The sequence below is a fragment of the Chelon labrosus genome (genome assembly GCF_963514085.1).
Source record: "Chelon labrosus genome assembly, chromosome: 10".
In the NCBI taxonomy this organism is placed as follows: Eukaryota; Metazoa; Chordata; class Actinopteri; order Mugiliformes; family Mugilidae; genus Chelon; species Chelon labrosus.
In genome coordinates, this window is record NC_140360.1 from 8,874,184 (window position 1) to 8,894,557 (window position 20,374).

The following is a 20,374-nucleotide window of genomic DNA, read 5'->3' on the forward strand; positions in this document are numbered from 1 at the left end:
TGACCCCTCTATGGCCGGCACTTCCTCCGATGGCAGAAAACCAGTAGAGTCAATTTGATTAGCCGCCACTCAATACAGCCCCAGGTAATGAGGTATGTCTGGAAGTAGGTGGAGAGGGGCAAGATAAGGTAGGGGTAGCGGGAGTTTTTTGGTGGGGGTTTGGCTGAGGCGGGCCCGTGGAGGGGAGAGGGAGCCTTCAAATTTCAAAGGTTTTAGATTGGACACAAAACACACACATTACGAGGAGGAAAAGGAGGAGGAGGAGGAGGGACCACACAAATCTAATTTACCTAAAAAGGGGAAATGCAGACAATGAGGATCTGGACGTAAACTATTTGTGACCCCGCGTTTACCTGGTCGCCCCCACCTCTCCTTGCTCCTCATCCCTTCCCTCCCAACCCTCCCAACCCTCCCTCCTTCCCAGATCTTATTAAGCCGCAGTGGAAGGGAGCCTCCACTCGTTAAGGAACCCTGTCATGACAAAGAGAAACACAAAGCATGACCTGCCTTCAATTGGAAACGGATCCACAGCGAAAGGGGCAAATGGGGAGGGAGCGGGAGGAAGAGAAAGCGGGAGAGAGAGATGGAGATAATTGAATCAAGGCTGCGGGGGAAGACAGATAAATCTTATTATTGATACTTCAGTTGAGCAGAAAGACAGAGAGGGAGAGAAAGAGAGGGAGAGAGAGATCAGTCTCACTTCATTAAAACACAGCTAATATATCTGAATCATTTAGCTGCCTGCAGAAGTTTAGCGCAGAACGGCGCACGTGGGACGGCTTGGGTTTTTATTTTAGTCAAAGCCCATAGATTTAGTTGTGTCCAAATTTCTCTCCATATAGCCTTTGGATCATCCCATCCTGTTTTGTTAAACACAAACATAATACCTCTCTCCCATCTCCCACAAAAAAATATCTAACTCATGCTGATGGAAAACAATGAATGGAAGCAAATGCCGATTAGTCTTTTTTCTGAAAAACATATTCCCTCCAGAACAAATGGTGTCATTACGTCCAGGTTTCCATTGGGCTGATTTTTTGTGACCTCACGTTGTTATTTCGACATTTCTCTTCATGCAAATGCCAGCTTAAACAATTGTTGCCTCGGTTACCGGCGTTCAGATATGGCAGGAAGTTGGAGCAGTTACTTTCCCTCGCTGACTGCTGGCGTCGCCGAACAGCTGAGCTCGCTTCCCCGAGACCCAGAAAAAAAAAAAATATATGACACCTTTACAGTTTTGTGCATGTGTTGTTTGCGCAATGCACGTTAGTCTGAACTGCAGACCCGGCGTTCAACTTCACGGCAGCGCTAGGAAAACATCTAGCAAATGTGTAAATTATGCTGTTGACAGTTTACACTCCGCAGCGGTCACCTTTACCATGGAGATGAGCTCATACCATGAAATGACAAACACACACACACACACATACATACACGCGACGGCGGTCTGATTAGATCACTCTTTGGACAGAAGTCGGGAAACAAAATGTGCTCTTTAAAAACCCACGCAGGAAGTGTCAGAGCTAAAGGAATGTTGGACTTAATCAATAGGACGACCAGCTTAACTGTCTAGCGGAGTCGAATCAAATGAGCTTCATTTGCCATGTATGCTGAGGTATTTGTTTTACTGCATTTAAACCGTCCAAGTGAACAGGCTAGGATCAGGAGGCAGCCATGTAAAGTGCCAAAGGGAGGAGTTTGTGGGAGTTTTTCGCTGCAAAGCACCTCAGCCATGGACATAGAGGGGATTGAACCAGGCCCCGACCGAAAGCTGCTCCTCTAACCACCAGCTCCCTCCCTATAATGACTTGAGATTGTCTCAAGACATCACTTTGTCTGTGCACAAAGGAAAAGAATGCAACTCTTCATTTTTTTCCTGGAGAAAAAAAACCCTACATCACAGAAATTTAAAAGAGGCCACTAAACATTTTCCTGTATATGCGCAAAGGAAGACAAAAGGATGTTTTGTGCGGCACATGATCCCGATCAGACTGTGTGTGCGCTGATGTTGTAATGAGTTCTGGAGGCTGGTGAGGATGAATGTGGTCAATAATGGATGAGGGAGGACAGCGAGGACAACTAGTTATGTGGAAACTCAAGAGGCAGGTAAGCCAGGGATAAAGTAAGCCACGCTAGCCTCCTCTCTTCTGTCTCTCCCTGCCCGCCAGTCGTTATCTCTCACACGCAAACATGCACCATACAGCTGGCATTTATATATATATATATGAGTGTGTGTGTGTGTGTGTGTGTGTGTGTGTGTGTAATAGGGAGCAAACACAGCCTATACGCAACCAGACATGCACACACAGACGCACAAACAGAAAGAGGGGGGAGAGAGAGAGAGAGAGAGAGAGGGAGCCAGCTGCCATTTGAAACATTCTGACGTGTAAATAAACACCTAAGAGCTTTCGGGCCAAACAAAACCAATTTTCAAAGCTCTACAAACACCGTTGGACCAATGGCGACACCGGCCTTTTCTTTCCTTAAGAGGAACCGCTCAATTAATATGTCACCACAAGTCATGACCACGAGACCCTGCTAAAATAAGCGAGCCACTTCAGCCCTCGCCTCTGGAGAGAGACGAGAGAGACATAAATTGCCCTCTTTAAAGTAAAAGAGTCATCCAAAAAACCAATAAGCTGTGAGTGGGCACCTGCGGCACTGAAAATAAATAAGTTGCGTTGCCTTTTTTTTTTTTTTTCGTTCCCACCCTGCTTACACCCTCATCGCCTTATGAACAACCTGTGAAAACAATTTGATTTATCCACTTCCATCAGGCAGTCGCCACAGCTTTCCATGCAGCTTCTGCTTCACGGCGGCTGTTTGAAATGAAAAGACGTCCTTCCTGCACATGCTCTACGGCGTCCAAACACACAAAAACACAGAGGACGTTTGAATCTTTAAATAAATCTCTACTCGCTACTGTTTAAGACATGCAAGTTTTGTATTTCTGTGCGTGAGGAATGTGCAAACACTGACCTAAACTTTGACATTTAAATTAATTAATTAGTAAAGAACATGAGTTGGAGATTTAAGACAAAACACTCCTCAGAAACAGTCCTCACATGCTCCGTGACTGCAGGTGATGAAAAAGGAGAGGAGGAGCTTTGATGAGCGCACCGCCGCCGTCCCTGTCACGGACACCGCGTTGGCTCGCTGCTACGCATCCCTGCATTGTTCCCCGCCGCTACACCCGACACTGCCTCTTAGACCTGCACTGTGTGTCTGTGTGCGATGTGATCTCGAACACAATGCAGGAATGAAGAGAGGAGGAAGTGATCAAAGTGTCAACCAGAGACCCTGATACCGAAAACCCGCAGTGCCCCCTGCTCGGAAACGCTATCTACACAGGTAATTTAGATACCCAACTGGAGTACTACAAGGCTTTGATGTTAGTTTAATGGAGGATTAAAGTTTTAGCCGGACTATTACTAGCACATCCACTAGCACTACTAGTGGAAAGTAACAGTACTTTCTGATACAGAGAAGTGGGCTTTTGAAAACAGGCCCACAAAAAAGATGGCATCTTAAAATCATTTGAGAAATTTTACAGCTTAAATATTGAGAGAAGACAACACAATTATCTTTGGACTTCCCAAAAAAGGATATTGGACTGATCTCAAGTTCCTCAGGAATGTAAAAGATGTCCAGTGTGTAATGATGCCTCTGAGCCTTAGCAGCAATGGAAATGACGCGTAAGAATTTCAGCAATGCTATTAGGTATTGTCTCAAAAGAGTATACTGGAATGAAACATTTTTTTTTAAGTATGCCTCATAATCTCACAGTTGCAGTCTTATGCAAATCCTTTATAAGGCTGTGAATCCCTAATCGGAGCCCAAAGATCGCCGCAATCAACACAAACTCAACCAATCCTTCAAGTCTTCTCCTCAACCTTGCAATTGAAACCGCCGCAACTTTACTCGGATTTGATGCTCTAGCTCCCCACAACTTCCAGCAACCCCCCCCCCGCAAATAGTGCAAGCTCCAAACTCGCTTCCTCGTTTCCGTTGGTGGACATGTTTCCACCAACAAAAGTTGCCGCCAAAGACTTTTGCGAGGCAACTTCCTGATGTTCTACACAAGCGCAGGGATAAACTGTGGTGGAGGAAGACAAACAAAAATCATTGATTAGAAAACACTTTTCTACCACAAAACAACGGCTGAAATGAGTGAGCGAAAACAGACCAAACTAATTACCACGACAGAGGCTATTGCCTCCAGATCTAGTGCAGAAGGAATTAATGTGGTTCAGAATGAACATGCGCAGTTAGCAGTGATGTTAGTGAAGGGCCGAGGGCAGTAACAGGCCGACCTGGACTCATAACTACTAACTACGTAACTGATTAACTCAGGAAGCCTTTTGTAGCTTCTACTGTACCAGGAAACTCACATGCATGTGTTGGAAATCATCTCACATGATGCTACTAGCCAATCAAATCTGTGCAGTCTGAGTTGGCAAAACAAAGATTGACATTTTGTGGGTAATTTCCACCTGCAACCTTTTAGAAAATTTGTAGTGAAATCAGACATTTTAAGCAGCAACAATCCCAACAACTGAAATGCCAAAAACACTGTCAGAATGAGGGCTTTGTGGTAAGAGGCAGGTCTGAAGTCCTTATACCAGAACAAAAGAACAGGGAGAAAAGTCGAGAACATAGATGGAGTCCATTTATCGCATCTCCTCTGTGCGATATTGGTTTCAAAGGTGCAGTTGTACGTGAAAGACACAGGTTAGTGCATGACGACCACTGTTCTAACTATGTTGTGTGTGTGTGTGTGTCTCTTGGTAGACCCAGATGGCAGGCAGGCAAAGGGGGAAGGTGGGCAAAGCGGACAGGAAGCAGTAAAGGAGAGTTCTGGTTACGAGGATCAGAGGCAGGACGAAGCATGCTCAAAGCTACTGCCGCTACCGTACTCAAGGTGTGGGTTACACTCCTGGACACAAAGGACACACACAGACACACACACACACACACACATACTCGGAGCTCCCCGAAGGATAGCGCCAGGACCAGCGCATGTGTCCGTTTTCTAATTAACACGCAACAGTAAATGTGCACATGCATGCGCGCGTCGGTCGCACCAACACCCCAACACCCCCTCCTTAACGAAGCAGATCCACTTAAAAGGACTCGTATCAACTGTCAACAGCCATGTTTAGTTGTTTAGGCCTCTTTTCTCCGCTGATGAAGACCAGACCATGGAAAATGCAGCCACCCATTGGCCACATGTTGCTTCTAATACTGACCCAATAAGCCAAGAGGGATGGAGACAGGGAAACAAAACATTAGGCAGCAAAGGAGGGATCGAGTGATGGATAGTAAAAGAGCATGAGAGAGAGGAGGAGGAGGAGGAGGAGGAGGAGGAGGAGGAGGAGGAGGAGGAGGAGGACGAAGCCCATGCAAGTAAAGATGTAACAGTGTTAAAGGGAGAAGGAAGCGCGTGGGCCTGCTGCTAATTTCCCGCCCCGAGTGCAGTAATCTGAGGGGAAGATTAAGGTGAAGGAGTTATTCTTGACTATTTTATTAAGAGGTGCTTTAGGCGCTGGAAGAAGGGGCTTTAGTGCTCCTCCAGCAGCGTGCCATACAATACAAGACAAACATTTGCTGTTATTTCACCAAAGTACTCTCAGATGTGCTGGGTCGGGGCCTTGCCTTTTTGCCGCGGAAGAACTTGGCATTAAAGTCCCCCCACCACCACCACCACCACCCCCCGACAATTCTCTGAAAACAAAACAAACAAAAAAAAACCTGCCCTTCTTTTCCGTAGGTCCTGCCCTTAGCCTGCGTCCGGCGGATAAATTGGAAGGGGTCAAAAGAAGGGACGGCAAACCTCACACCTAGTTCTGATTAAAATGGAGCAGGGATAAACACAGACACTCTTCTCCTCATACTAAAGAAAGGGTCGTATGCACGCCATTGCATCATCGTAATTTATACCGTTTATACTACTTAACCTTAAATCAAGCTTTCATAACAATAATCAGAACAGTGTGAGATTAAGGAAGATTTACTTCATGTCCCAGCACAAAGTTCAGGTTTATATCACCCAAAATAATGTTAGGCAATATATATATATATATAAAAAAGAGAGATTAAAATGGAGCCAGGGCCGGGGCCGGTGACAGGCCGCAAGCAGCCTCACCCACCTGCCTCTTTTGTTTGCTTTGTCATTGCTTCACCATTCTTAAGCTCTTACTGCTCTTCAGGGCTGCTGAAAAACAAGATGTCTCTGTCAGTCCGTGTGTGTGTGTGTGTGTGTGTGTGTTTGTGCTTGCGGCCATCCAACTTTTACTGCATTTGGGAAAATGAAGAGAAACAGATTCGAAAAAGCCAACATGGCGCTAAAACCCAAAAAAGTAACAGTAGCAGCCCCTAAAACGAGCAACGTGCACGTCGCGGAGCGCAAACAGTTGTTTGGAATAACATCTTCCCAATTAAAGCCCGCCTAATTGACGTGCCTGGAAACCTCGTGAACTTTGAGCTGAACGGTCAGCGCGGACAGACAGAAACCACTGAAGTGGCCGTTTCAACCACTCATAAAACACAATTCAGAAACCGGATCTTCCTCTTTCCTTTTCTGTGCTCGAAAAAGAGGATGTGGCTAGACTTGATGAGGATCGAGGTGGAGAGTGAGGGAGGCATGAGACTTGGGAAGCCTCTCCTTAAACCGAGCTATAAAAATTCTAATTGAATAGTCTCAGGCTTTAAAGACAATGAAGTCCGTCTGACTGAGACTTCATTGGATAGTACCCCACAACACTGACATGTTTAGTGCACTCCTCTTCAAATACTAAAGCACAGCCGTGCCTGCAGAAGAAGACACGTCCCGGGACGACATCAAAGATCACAAACTGATGTCTAACGGCGTAAAATTATCCAAGCGTGGGACGTCTTTTGAGTGCAGAGACGATCCAACGTAGACGTAACATCCAAGGGAGCGCGACACTGAAGAAGCGGCCCAGTTCATGACATCACCCAAATCCTATAGGTGATGATGTGTGAATTGCACAAGGGAGGGCAGCTGTGTCTGGGAGGCAGCAGCAACGGGGAGAAGTTTAAGGCAGTTGGTTTCACACAGATTCTTAAATCCAGTCTTATTTAGTTTTGATTGGAGCCAAGTTTTATTTTTTATTTTTTTTAACATTTAACAAGCTCAGGTTACAAACATTAAAAACCAACTGATCACACTGACATTGTCTTGACATTTCAAAATCACAGCCGCATTGGTATTGTCTGCTGACTATGGGTAAGCCCAGTTTTAATCGTGAAACTGCCACACTTGTGTAACTGGTCTGGGTGTGTTCAAATCCCTCGTACCACCCATTGCTTCCGTCTGTGTTATGCTGGGAGTCAGTGTAGAAACGCGGCCGCTGCTTTCCTGAACAGAGGACTGCGTGGGCGAGCTATCTTTTTACTGGAAAGAGTAAAAATAAAAGCCCTACCGCGAATGTGCTCTTCTGTCCCGTCATGTGTGGTAATCCCGTTGCATCCCTCAAATATGTGGCACATAGTATGACAGAATAAGTTTCGATCAGTCAGACTATCTATAGATCAGGGTCGGATAAAGAGAATATTTGTCATATGCCAAAGTAAAGACATGTTGTCCTCTTACAACTAAGCTTCTTTTAAACAAACACCCATAAAAAGTGCAAAATGTAGACGATAAAATACCATCTTTATATTAAATTAGGCTAGATTTGTAATTATCATTATCCGAACAAAAACCTAAAAGAGGATAATTATAATAATCAAATTAGCACACTATTAGATTTCTTTGTATAACTACTGCTTTTCAGGAAAATGTTTCCTATCCCTCTTCTCCCTGGACTGTGCCAGATGAGCCTGTGTTTATGCTGAAAGCCTTCCCCCCCCTTCTCCAGCGCCGAGAACATTTTACAATTAATACAGGCCGATCACTCTGCCTCTGGGACACCGAGCATCACAGAGACGCGGGCTTGTAATAGAGCTATTTGTTTTCCTCAGAAAGCTGTCCAAAACGCTCTCGCTGGGATCGCCAGACTGCACAAAGGCCAGCTATGAATTGCTCAAATCCACCGGGGCGGGTTATTGATTAGGCCTACGGCTAGCGGAACGCAAATATGCAACTAAATTAGATATTGGTGTTTGTGCGTGTGTGTGTGTGTGTGCACTGCAGTGAGTTCAACTTAATCTGCATCAACTGCTGGACTTTTAAATGCAACGTCATTTTTAAATCCCTTCTATGGAGCAAAGCCTGTCACAGACTCTCTGCGTTGATGAAGGTATCAATACCCCAAATACTGTATTTATTTGATGTTCATCAGCACATTCGATGGGGGCAATGATCGTGGATAAAAAAGAAAGCAGTACTCACCTTTAATGAGACGTACAAAGCATATAAATGTTTTAATTTTGATTAATAAATGTGGGGTAAAAGCTGGATCTTGACAAAACATGCGCTTTTCTGTCTTCCTACAAACACACCACCTCTCTTAGAGTAGAGAGGGCTGTGTCATGATGGGCTTGGTGCGTCTTAGGCAAACATACACAATCTGATCAAATATCTAACTATGGATACCAACATATATATAACAGCTTTCTGCCGCCCCCTCTCTCCTGTTCCATTTCTCGTTCACATCCGCTTCCCTTCCCCTTTGACGTCTCCCTTTTCAACAAGAGCAGTTTGTCAGGGTCAGAAAGCAATTTAAAACCTCTATTAATGAGAGTCGGAGAGAGAGAGAGAAGGAGAAGTTAAAGGGAGGGAGGGAGAGAAAGAAGGATGAGGTAGTGGGGCAGAGAGAAGAAGAGGATGAGGGAGGAGGGAGGAGGGAGGGGCAGGCTGGGGTGTCAGCCATCAAAGCAGACCAGGAGAAAAGAAGGCCAGGTGCTGGTTGTGGGAATGTGCCGTCCATGGTTCCAGGGACCAGAGAGCTTTGGTGGAGGGGAGGGGGCAGGGTAGTAATTAGCCAAGCCTGGAGGAGAGAGAGGGCCCTCGAGGGCCCGCGGGGATAGCCCCTCCGAGAGGATACCATTTGCACTTCTACAGGAGCCGCCAGCCCCGGGCCACAAAGAAGGGGAAAAGGGGAACTATGGCATCCTTTATCAGGCCGGACAAAGACGCCGCATCTTTTCAAAGGAGACCGGAGAGAGAGAGAAACTCCAGTGTTCCAGGGAAGGAGGGGAAAAAGGGAGAAAAAGAGAGGGGAAGAAAGAATCCTAGGACTGGTCAGGAGAGGGACAGGGGAAGAGAGAGAGAGATGCCAGCGTGTGGGTTGCAAAGCGAGACAGGAGGTTACGGTCATACTGCGACCCAGTCGGTCCTCTGAGACATCAGAAATTCACTAATGTCCCACACACACATTACACACACTTAGATAACGCATAGCACTGAGCTGTACAGGGATATTCCCAGTGCATAGCAACTGAAAACAGTAACATGTTGTTTTTAAACATTTCTAACATTTTCCATGCCCTCCGCTTTTGAGACGCGAGACATGAAGCGTCTCTTTAGGCAAAAGAAAACAAAAGAGTTTGCTTTCTTGTTCTCGTGAGAGCTAGAGGCCGTGGATAAGGAGTCACACCGGCCACCCTCTCTACCTTTGACATTATCAGGGAATCTTAAGAGTTCTGCCCTCCCGCGGAGCGCTGGAAAGTGAAGGTCAACGACATTACTTTTACCTATTACCTTTGGAGTACGGCTGCACGCTGAGGAGGGGGTGAATGGTGCCCTTTGAGGCTTTGTGCTCCATGTTGGAGAGCAGCCTGACAGCCTTAGCCGAGTGGGGGCCAAAGGTCAGACAGGTCATGTGATAAGGCATTTCAGACCTGCATATAAGGGCCCCAGACTGAAGAGGCCTGAAAAATCTCAAGACCCCACCGCCCGTCCACCCCCCTTTACCCTTTTTCTCTGTGTCTCTTCCCTTCCTTTCTTTTCCTTTTCCTCTCCATGTCCCCCCTCTCTCGCTCTCTGGACACAAAATGCCATTTGTTGTCCGTCAGTCAGTAGCGCAGGGCTCGGGTCGGGCCCGGCGCTGAAAGCTCCATTCACACACCCTCTCACCCAGGGATGTTTTTGCAATTCAATATTTTCACACGAAGGCAGCTTCATCGTTACTTTGGAACCGTACACTTGGCAGGATGAGGCTGGGGGGGCCTCTGGGACAGAGGGGCTGAGAGGTGGAGGAGAGGGGGTCAGCACAGAGGAATCCTAGTGTCAGGAGGGGAAGGGCCTGCGCCGGCTAATGGGCCATCTTGAAATGTTTTAACCGGGACCCCTCCGACACCTACACACACACGCACAAACAAGTGCGCACTCACAAACGGCTCCACACACATTCCAGTCTACTCATCGCTTCACAACCAATCTGACTCCAGGTTAACAAGGAGGGCTCTTATTTCCTTCATCAAAATCTCTGTGCTAATACAGCCACACTATCCCGCCAGGAAAGAAAATAAAACATTTTCCCCTTTCGCTCACACCAGACAGCATCTTTCCATGAACAGGATCTCTAAAAACTCAGAAACTTCAGCATCATGTATTTGCTTTTAAGTCGGCACACAGATTATGGAAAAACAAACACGGAGAATAAAACAACAAAAGAAAGTGTCTCATTTTAACCAAACCATTTCAGGAGATTTGTCGCAAATCCACGACACCTAAAGATTTGTTTAGCATACAGAGTGGCTGAAGGGTGGGGTGGGGGGTGGGGGGGTGCTGCTGCAATGAGAGGGAACGCCTAATATATTTATCCTGTGCACCACACTCTACTTAATGAAATTAAACCACACCAATAGTGGCCCTTTGTCTCTGGGGGATTCAGTAATCAACATGCCACCAGTTTTCATTTTGTATGAAAATAAATGGCAGCTGGTGATATGGGCCTAATTGTGTTGCACCGGGGAGGAGCCGGGTGAGAAAAGAAACTTGCAGCGGCGGTGTAAGCGGTGTGGAGCCAATTTTCATGGACAGCGGCGCTCGAGAGAGAGGTGGTCAAATAAGCAGAGGCATTCATCTGGGGACCGCTGTACCCCCCGCTTCCACACTCTCTCCTCCTCGTTCTATCCATCATACTCACAAAGAAAGTTAGCCAAGTATTAAACAAATAGAGAACTGGTGAGCCCTATGCACTAGCGCCTGGCAGGGTCACTGGATAATGACAGCTCAATTACTGTGAATCTCCTTGTACGCCACCGCCGTCCCCCCCACCACCACCACCGCCACCCCGCCTCCCTCCTCCAGCACAACCCCTGCACTCGCCCCACCCAGCACGGCAAATTTGTCAAACTCCCCAAAACGATGGGCCTGACAGTGTAATCGCTAACCGTCCCAACCGACATGAAAGAGGCCTTTATCTGGCCAAATCAAAGAACCTGATCTCTGAGAGAAAAAGGGGCGGGGGTGACTAGAGAGGAGAAATGTCCCGCTCGGCCCCCTGTGAGACGCGGAGATGTGCCTCTAATCCGCTTTAATGAGACACCGCTTGCCCATCTCCGCGGTAATGACGAGACATAGCAAGGACGGTGAGGAGGAAGGGAGGGAGGGAGGGAGGGGGAGATAGAAGAGGAGATGGAGCCAAGGCTTTGAACTGGCGGCGCGATGAAAGGGGGAAGCAGGCGGAGGGAGTTTAGAGCCACGCTGCGTCCGCACACCACTGTCTGTCTGCTGTGGAGGACCGGCGGATGTAGCGCCCAGGGGACAGAGCAGTTTGTATGCTTATCATATCTGGACAGGATGAGCCGTCATCAGCAGGAGCGGACTGGGAATGGACAGTGTGTGTGAAGATGAGCAGCGACTTGCGAAACCGCTACAGACGTGGGACAGAAAAGACACTACAATATGAGAATGTGAAGAAAAAATAAAGTTTCTACGGCCACTTCCTGTAAAGACTCTGCACCGTGACATTGCACTGTGCATGGACCTGATGAGAAGGCCTTTAATCCAAGGCCTCATGTTAGATTAGCTAATTTCATCTTTTTTTTTTTTTTGCAATATTAAAAATGGTAATGTTCCAGCATATTTACATACTGATATGTTAATATTTTAAAATTATATGCAAAACTATTCACAAAATACATCAAACAAGAGTTTAAAATAATGAATATTCTTACACTTACACGTGGCCCTGGTTATATGTCAAACTATTTTTGGCAAATTCGTAATTACAACTTCCTCGGAACCATTTGTTTTAACGTGCTATGCCAAGAACCGCCTGCACGGAGAGAACCGAGAGCGTTGAACGGAGAGCAGGCAGCGTAGGGCGGGTTAGTTCAAGAATGAATAAGAGGTAATTGCAAATGAAGAAATAAAACAAAGTGAGAGAGTGTGAGAGGGACAGAGAGAGGGGGGGAAAGAGAAAGCGAGCGGGTTAATACCAAACAAATCGGGATTAGACCCAGATAAGACTAGTCACAATGCTGAGCAATCCCTGGGATATCACAATGTGAGGGGTGGGGGTGGTGGGGGGTCATGAGGGCTGCTGGAGCACGCTAATTAGGGACTCGACACATTTGCCCCCTTGTTTTGCAAACATCACACACTGTTCAGCAGCGGGTGGTGCACAATCACACCAGACACACATAGAGATAATCATTTAGTGTTAATCAGCGTACCCTGAAGTAAAGATGAGGCATTTCCTACGGGACGACGTCTCCAGCAGCCGTGGCGTGCTCTTAGCTCGGAGGAGCTGCATGGGATCCCCAAGACACGACCCCAGCAGGGAGGGGGGGTTCGGATGTAAGTTGATAAGCGGCCACAGGTCAAGAGAAAATGCGTTTAACTTCGGCGCAACGGCGTTTCATTTCTTTGAACCTCTTTTTCACTAGCACATGCGGCTGTCTGAATTCTGTTCGGCTATTTTTAACAAGGCCCTGTCCCCCCGACACACACCCCCACACCCCCACCACCCCCATCTGCAGGCTGAAAAACAAAGGGGTACGAGGAGAGACGAAAAACAGGGGGCTGCTAAAAAAGAAAACATCAGCGATATATCTTAAACTCTCTCAGGCATGTCAAAGTCTCCACTAGCAAAGCGATTGGGAGGCCGCTGTGTTTTTCCAAACATGGCGGATGAGGTCACGGTGCAAGGAGGGAAAGAGGCATTTTTGCCAACTGGATAATGGGAGGTCAACGTATCAATGGAATGAATGGGATTTAGAGCCATGTGCAAGAGCTTAATGCAGTGGTATTTGTATGTCAACTCAAAATTTGACTTAGCCAGCATGAGACCAGGCGGGAAGCATGGGGGCCGAAACGTGTGTGTGTGTGTGTGTGTGTGTGTGTGTGTGTGTGTGTGTGTGTGTGTGTGTGTCAGTGTGAGAGTGCCTGCGTGTGTCCAGGTGCCCACCCATCGCCGTGCCAGACTTGGCCAAGGTCAGAGCCCGAAACAGTGACGGGACCTCCAACAACTGCACAGAACGCTGCACACACGCCGATTCTCGCACGCTCACGCACATTTAGCAGCAGCCAGCAGTGCCCAGCTCCTGCTGCTCGGATGACATTTACACTCAACCTTTCTGGTTTGTGATTGATTGGGGTTAAATCATACCAATGCACAAAAAATCTGTCACCGCCGAGGTGCGCGCGTACGTGTGTCCATCTGCATTACTGTGTGTGTGTGCATGTTTCACTGCAAACTGCAACTATGGAAAGACAGCCAAATGCTTTTGAGCTTTCACCGGGACTCGGCAGAGCAGAGGAGTCACTGTGACTCCATAATTCTGCAAAAAAATACAACTTCAGCTAACTTTAAAAACCAAGCTCTGCCTTCATCATGTGTGTAGTTTGAAGTGAAGAACGTGTCTTTAAGGGGCAGCAGTGGAAGGTGATTGCAGGGGGAAAAGATGGCCTGGAGTCAGTTATGAAATAGGAAATCAGAAATAAGAATTTAATTATTAAGTGTTTTGCAGGCAGACATATTTCTGCATCAGTTCTACATTTGATGGCACCTGTACTTTACCAGATTAGAGTCTCCCCATTGCCAAACCGGCAGCAGAGGTAACTGTATGAATAACAATAAAAGCATTTCCCCCGGTGGTAAAACACTGTCTCACCTAATGTTCAGCAGGGAAGAGGAGGAGTCAAAGATAGTGAAAGAAAACATTTAAATACCGGCTGCAGAGCGAGCCATAAAAACACACTACTGGAACCACAAATAACTGGAATATTCCTTTAATGAATGAATCTTCCTGATTTAAAGCTTTACAGCTGCCATAAATCAAAGCCTAACCAGTTCCTTAATTCCCTCTCCTGTTTACTCCCCGCACAGGTGGAAGAGATCACAGAAGTTTTCTTTACGGGCTGACTGCTTCAAAGATTTAGGACTCGTGAGCAAACCGGAGACGTCGGATGACACTGTCCTCCACATTTCTGGGTAATGTGGAGACTTTACTCGAAGAAAACGACTTTCAGGAAGGTGCTCACACAGCAGATTGGGGGATACAGTTACAAAAAGTATTGCATCTTTATTTGTATTGCATTATGTGAGGCAAACGCTGAGCAGGTGTTACTGCAACAGTGTCTTGATAGGGAAGTAACCATGACTTAAAACACTGACCGAACCCAAAATCTGGCATTTGTTGCCCAACATTTTTTGGGTTACTCCTCGTGAAGCTACTCCCTTCAGAGGCTGTGACACAAAATGCTCTGAGAATAGTTTGCAAAGCACAAAAATACTCTACCAAACAAACACGGGCAACGTTGAAAACAAAAGGAAACAAATATGGAAAAAGCCGAACGGCCCCATTGTTCAAACACCGAACCGTGTCCCGCGCGCGTGTGCGCACCATGAGGCACTGACATCCCACCAACTTCCATAATCAAGTACTTATGTAGTGAACGTGGCCTTGCCAAGTGTGGAATGATGCAATTAGTTAGGCTACACAATTTTTCAGTCCTTCAGAGATTGACACAAATGCTCCTAAAATCAGTCCAAATGTTTAGAGCAAAACTCCCAACACCGTGGAAACTGGATTTTACAAGTCACTGCAAGGCAGGACGTCTCTGTGATGCTGTGAGGCGGTAAACAACGCTGCTGTGAAATGAAAAATAAAAATAAAGAAGAGGCTGGATGAAGATTTGACGTCACCCAAAGATCTTTTGGTTTTTCTTTTTGTTTTTTATTTTGTTTTTTGTTTTTTCCAGGTGTATATTTTAATGAGGTTAATCATTTTAGGTCACTGTCTGTTATTTTTGAGGAGATGCAAAACCGCAATCCTTGAATCAGTGTTCTGGAAAGATCATCACGCATGAAAGCGAATGGGTTCTAAGGAAGAGTCTCGAGTTTCTCGTCCTGTTTTATCTGTGAAAGGTCTGCAGCAGCCAGGTAAAGATCTCACAGGTATTTTAGTTTTCAGCTAACCCGGAACTGCAAGTAAAAGAAAATGTATATGTAAAGGCAGAGTAAGCTAATCACCCGCATTCATGAGTATTAAAAATTAAACGAGGAAGTCTTCTAAAATGACCAAAACGCGAGTCATTAATATGATTTCTATTCATTTCTTCACTATCTTCAAAACAAAAGCACTTACAACTCTGATTAACACAAAGAAAAGTCACAAAGAGATCACTTCTGTACCCTACATTTCCTTTTTTATTTGATGATCCTATAATTTTTATGTCCAGGCTCTAATCTGTGAACATGAAGGAGTGCTATCTGACACACATTACAGCTGCGTAGCAGTAACACACTGGAGCCTGCACGGGACCCTGAACGTTTAGCCAGAAGTTCAACATAGCTACCATTGTTGGTTTTAAAGTGTTATGGGTTGGGTTTTATTACTTCTGTCAAAACACCAGAAGCTGTTGAGCCAGGCCAAGTTCATGACTGGGAGTCCATCTAATAAGGGCCCTTTAACACAGAGATCAATAGGATATCTGGCAATTAGTAGAAATAAGGCAGGGAGAAAGACAGAGAGAGGTGGATGACAACTGTGTGCATTTGTTGGGTGTGGTGGGTCGGCAGGAGGAGAGGTGTGTGGGCATTTTATGCAAAAATAAAACACCAACAAACAAAATCAAGTAGTAAAAAAAAAATGTGGTGCTACCTTACATTACATTGTATTCACCTGGTAAAGCAGGGGACTAAAAAAAAATGTGTATTAAATCAATAATGTGTGTAAGCTTTGTTCAGAATCAACGTGGATTCAGCGCCTTCCTGTTCCTCCATATGTGACAAAAAGCTGCTTCTGTTTTAATTATATTCGTGTGTGGTGGTTGCGCGCACGCAGGAGAGCAAGGTGCGCGCGTCTATATGCGTCTCACCTGTCCACTGGAAAAAAAAAAAAATAATATATATATATATATATAAGTAAATAAATGGACACTCACCAAACCGGAAATCTTAATTGATCCAAAACCAATTTAAGGTTACATACGGGCCCAGAAGAATACCACAACAAAACAGCCGCAAGGTGTTAAACTTTTCAAACACAATCAGGCCTCTGTAGCGCACGGGCTCTCACACACACACACACACTCACGGGGGTCGGGCTATGGTAAACACAGCTTCAGTGTGTGAGCAATGAACTTTCAGGTGCCAAAGGCAATTATATTGTCGGTTTGGGTCTTTATTCTCTAGCAGATTGCCTGCATCGATCTCTAGTTTTTGAGATAACGTGAGGCCAAGTCTCATATCAAATCCGGTATCTTTGAGAAAAGGAGATGTCGCGTTAGGAATTAATGGTTTCTCCTTATTGCGTAAATATGGGAAAATCAAATTGAACAAAACCAATTTATTTTTAAAAAAATAAAATAAAATAAAATTGGGAATGGGCTCAGACTAAACTTTGAAATCAATGCTAAATTTGGAATATATATATAAATATATGTATATATTAACATCAGCGACAGAGCAACAGAGTTTCCATAATAATCCAACGACGCATTAATGCTAGCCCCAAACGCAGCATGTAAACAAACAGAACGGCTTCATATTAGTGATCAATGAGAGAATTTTATTAAAGCAAACGCATATTAATATTCTGCATCACCGTGGAGTCAGAAGTTTAGAGTGGTGGCCCTTAATGTGTGCGTAAATGCGCCGAGAGAAGAAATAATACGCGAGGGTTAAACATAAAATGATAAAGCAGCTGGTGCTGTGTGCCTGCAGTACTAATATACAGCAGAGAGTATTTAAAAAAAAGAAGAAGAAGAAGAAGAAGAAGAAGGGAGACTGAAACACACTCCCACACGCCGTATTCAAAAGTCGTGGGCCTGCATGTTTTGAATGTTAAGAAGAACAAGATATTTTTCATGCCTGCTGTCTGCTCTGCTTTCCCTACACCGCTGCAGCACAACAGACCTGAGGCCTCCGGGCTGCAGAGGCTGCTCCGACGCTGAGTGCTACAAAGCCAGGTATTTGTGTTCATTAGCACCCGGATCAACAGACTATCAAGGCTGTTTAGAGATCAAGACCAAGTGCAATTACTGGCAAGGATCGGGATCCTCGACGTGTTTAAGTATCCCCCCCACCTCCTCCCAAAAGTAGCCCAATTAGCGGTTTGCTTTTCGTTCATTTTCTCCCTCTTTGTCTTAAACTTGAACGGGAACTTGATCCCCGTTACCCCCTCCCTCCAATCATAGAGAAGGTGAAAGGGTAATAATAAGACAAAAGCATGGCAGCAATAAATAAATAAAAATAGGTGCAACTGTAATGCTCATTCATTTTATTATCTTTTATCAGAATACACGCTGGAGAAATAAACAACAATGAAAATTGTATAATAATCCTATTTTAATTTATTATGATTATTTCAGGATTACGTGAAATAAATCTCTAGGGTTGTTTAAAACGTAGATCGTGCGTCTTTATTTCAATTTATGTGTTATTTTTCTTTTCTTTCTTTTTTTTAAATAGCCTGAGTTGTGTCAAACATGAGGTCGGGGTTCATGCTGAATTAACAAGGCCAGTGGCAAAGTTACAAACTTTATGAAGGCCTGTGAACATGCAGTCAAGCCTGTCCAGCACACAAAACACCATATATAATTTTTAATATTTTTTTTATTATTATTATTGTTCTAAAAAAAAAAAAAAAAGAAGAATGTATGGACAGGATACACGTGTCTTAAATCTAAGCTTTGACTTTCCACAAAACTACAAATCGATAAATCACAATGAATGCAATAAAACTATAAAAACATAATAAAGGAAAAATACAAGCAGGCCACTATAAACAAATGATTTGAGGACAGAGGCTGACCCATATAATAAAGGCCGTAAAACTTGAGCATGCAGGAAAATAATACTGCGGTTCAAACAAAACGCGATTCCGACATCGACCCACCAATAATGAGCAAAAGCCAACAATAAACATGGTCCATCTCCAACAACAAAGTGCTCATGTTCACAAAAAAAAAAAAGAAAAATGAATACATGAATTTTCCGTGTGACGCGAGCAGCAGTCCGCTAAGCAGTGGTAAGGGCGATTTCAAGACACATTATTGATTGGCATTCCCTCGAGGAGGAACCAGTCTGCAGCAGCCCGCTGTCCCTGGGACCAAACACATTTCCCGGAGAGCGATATCTTCGGCTAAACCGAGCAGCACCGAGAGAAAAAGTCTGCATTCAAATATTGCTCTCCTTCTTTTCTAAATGTGCGTCCCGGCGTCTTCTCCCTTTGCAGAGAAAGAGTGCGCCCAGCTCGGCTCTGAGCTGTTGCAGCAGCTCGCGGCAGAGCAGTGCCACAGCGCCCACTATTTCAAAAGCCGGGAATATTATTTCACAAGACTTGGAACGGGTCTGTTAAAGAAAAAAAAAAAAAAAAAAAAAGTTACTATCCATTTCGACAACTTTCTTGGTAGCTTCGGGGAAATGAATCTGCGGCTCCGCCGAAACCCCTCCGACAACCGAAAAGAGCGAAACACAAGACCGAGCTCAGATTTGGACAGCAGTGTTTATCTGTGCCTTTACAGGACTGTAATCAACTAAAGCACCAGCGGCGTTTCTCATCACACATGAAACTTTCTGACACTGGAACCAGCGAAGCCAAGACCGCAGCATGCAGGGAAACGGCGCTACCAGACACCCGGAGCGGGACGCGTTTATTTGGAGCAGAAAAAGTTGTTCTCTGGACAAAGGGTCGCACCATCCTCTCTTAAGGGTATGGCAAATGACAAGGACTCACTGGACATGTACAGAGCCGGGAGTTTGGAGCCGGCGGCTGAAAGCGATAAGAAGGGGAAAAAGTAAGACCTACTTTTGGCCAGTTTTCTCGCCCTCGCCTTGGATCTCATCTTGTCGGCTTGTAGATTCCTCTCGTCGTCCTCCGTGAGCCCAGAAGCAGCAACAACACTATCTTCATCTCACCAGCATTGTCAGTTTGGACACCTTCGCACATGCGCACAGGCCATTCAATCTGACACCCTCGCCGGGGCCAAAAAACTTTCCAATGTATTCATCATCATCACTTTTTTGTCCTATCGTCTCCCCTTTAGATCACTTATCTCTTCCCCTCCTCCTCTTCCTCCTCCTCCCGCTCTCTCTTCACCATCTCACCTTCCCTCCCTCCCCCCTTGCCATCCCCTTACCCTCGTCCCCCCTTCTCACCCGTGCACCCCCTCCCCACCCGCCCCATTCAGCTCCTGCCAGCACCCTCTTGGATTTTTACCCCTTTAACAGCGACTACTTGGTTTTCTCCAACACAGCGGCGGACACAGTGAGGTATGGTGGGGAGGTCAAGGTCGTGATAATGGAAACACGTGAATTATTATTATTACTAATCATATGATTATTGATTATTTTCTTATATATATTTTTTTTTTTAAAAAATGTATTTATATTCTTGCCATAAATGTTGACAAACCAAGTTTATTTATTTTTTATTTTTTGAATTTATAGATTTGCAGAAACTTGGTGTGCAGCCTGTTGACGCAGCTGATGTCTCGCCGTGTGCCAAAAAGTGCTCGAATTTCAGGGGTTATTTTTAACTTCATTTATTCACATGCAGGCGTAAAATAGTCCGAGGCTCGATTGTTGGTCCAACTTTACAGGGGCTATGATTTGGTTGTGCGTGTGTGTCTGTGTTTGATTGTGTGTGTGTGTGTGTGTAAACCTTGTTGCCCTCAGGACAAGCAGCGGCCAGCAGCTGTTTTGACGCATGCATGGAGCCTCCACCAGCAGAGTCCTATAACCGGGGACAAGTCCACGCATTTTTCTTTTCTTTTCTTTTTTTTCCTCCTCTTTCTTTCTTTCTTTCTTTCCTTCTATGTTCCACATTTGTAACAACCGTATTGTGCGGCGGTTATTTCTCGGGGAGAAGTGCTAACACATAGCAGCATATTGTTAGGCGCTGATCACCTGAGCGGAGGTGGACGGGCTGCAGACTTTCTCTGCGCCACTGTGACTTCTGCACCTGTTTGTTTGTTTGTTTGTTTGTTTGTTTGCTGCAGGCAGAAGGA

At 45.4% G+C, this 20,374-nt stretch overlaps 1 protein-coding gene across 1 annotated transcript in view; it reads right to left on the reverse strand.

Annotated features, from left to right (window-relative positions):
• The window catches only part of prdm16 (PR domain containing 16), a gene marked incomplete at its 3' end in the record, with an annotated part of 165,691 nt that extends 146,254 nt beyond the window's left edge, over positions 1 to 19,437 (reverse strand). The window contains exon 1 of the mRNA XM_084552916.1: positions 19,174 to 19,437. Within this exon, the coding sequence (XP_084409042.1) occupies positions 19,174 to 19,210 (37 nt within the window). The 5' untranslated portion in view covers positions 19,211 to 19,437. The remainder of the gene's footprint in view (positions 1 to 19,173) is intronic.
• Positions 19,438 to 20,374: the final 937 nt, after the last annotated feature.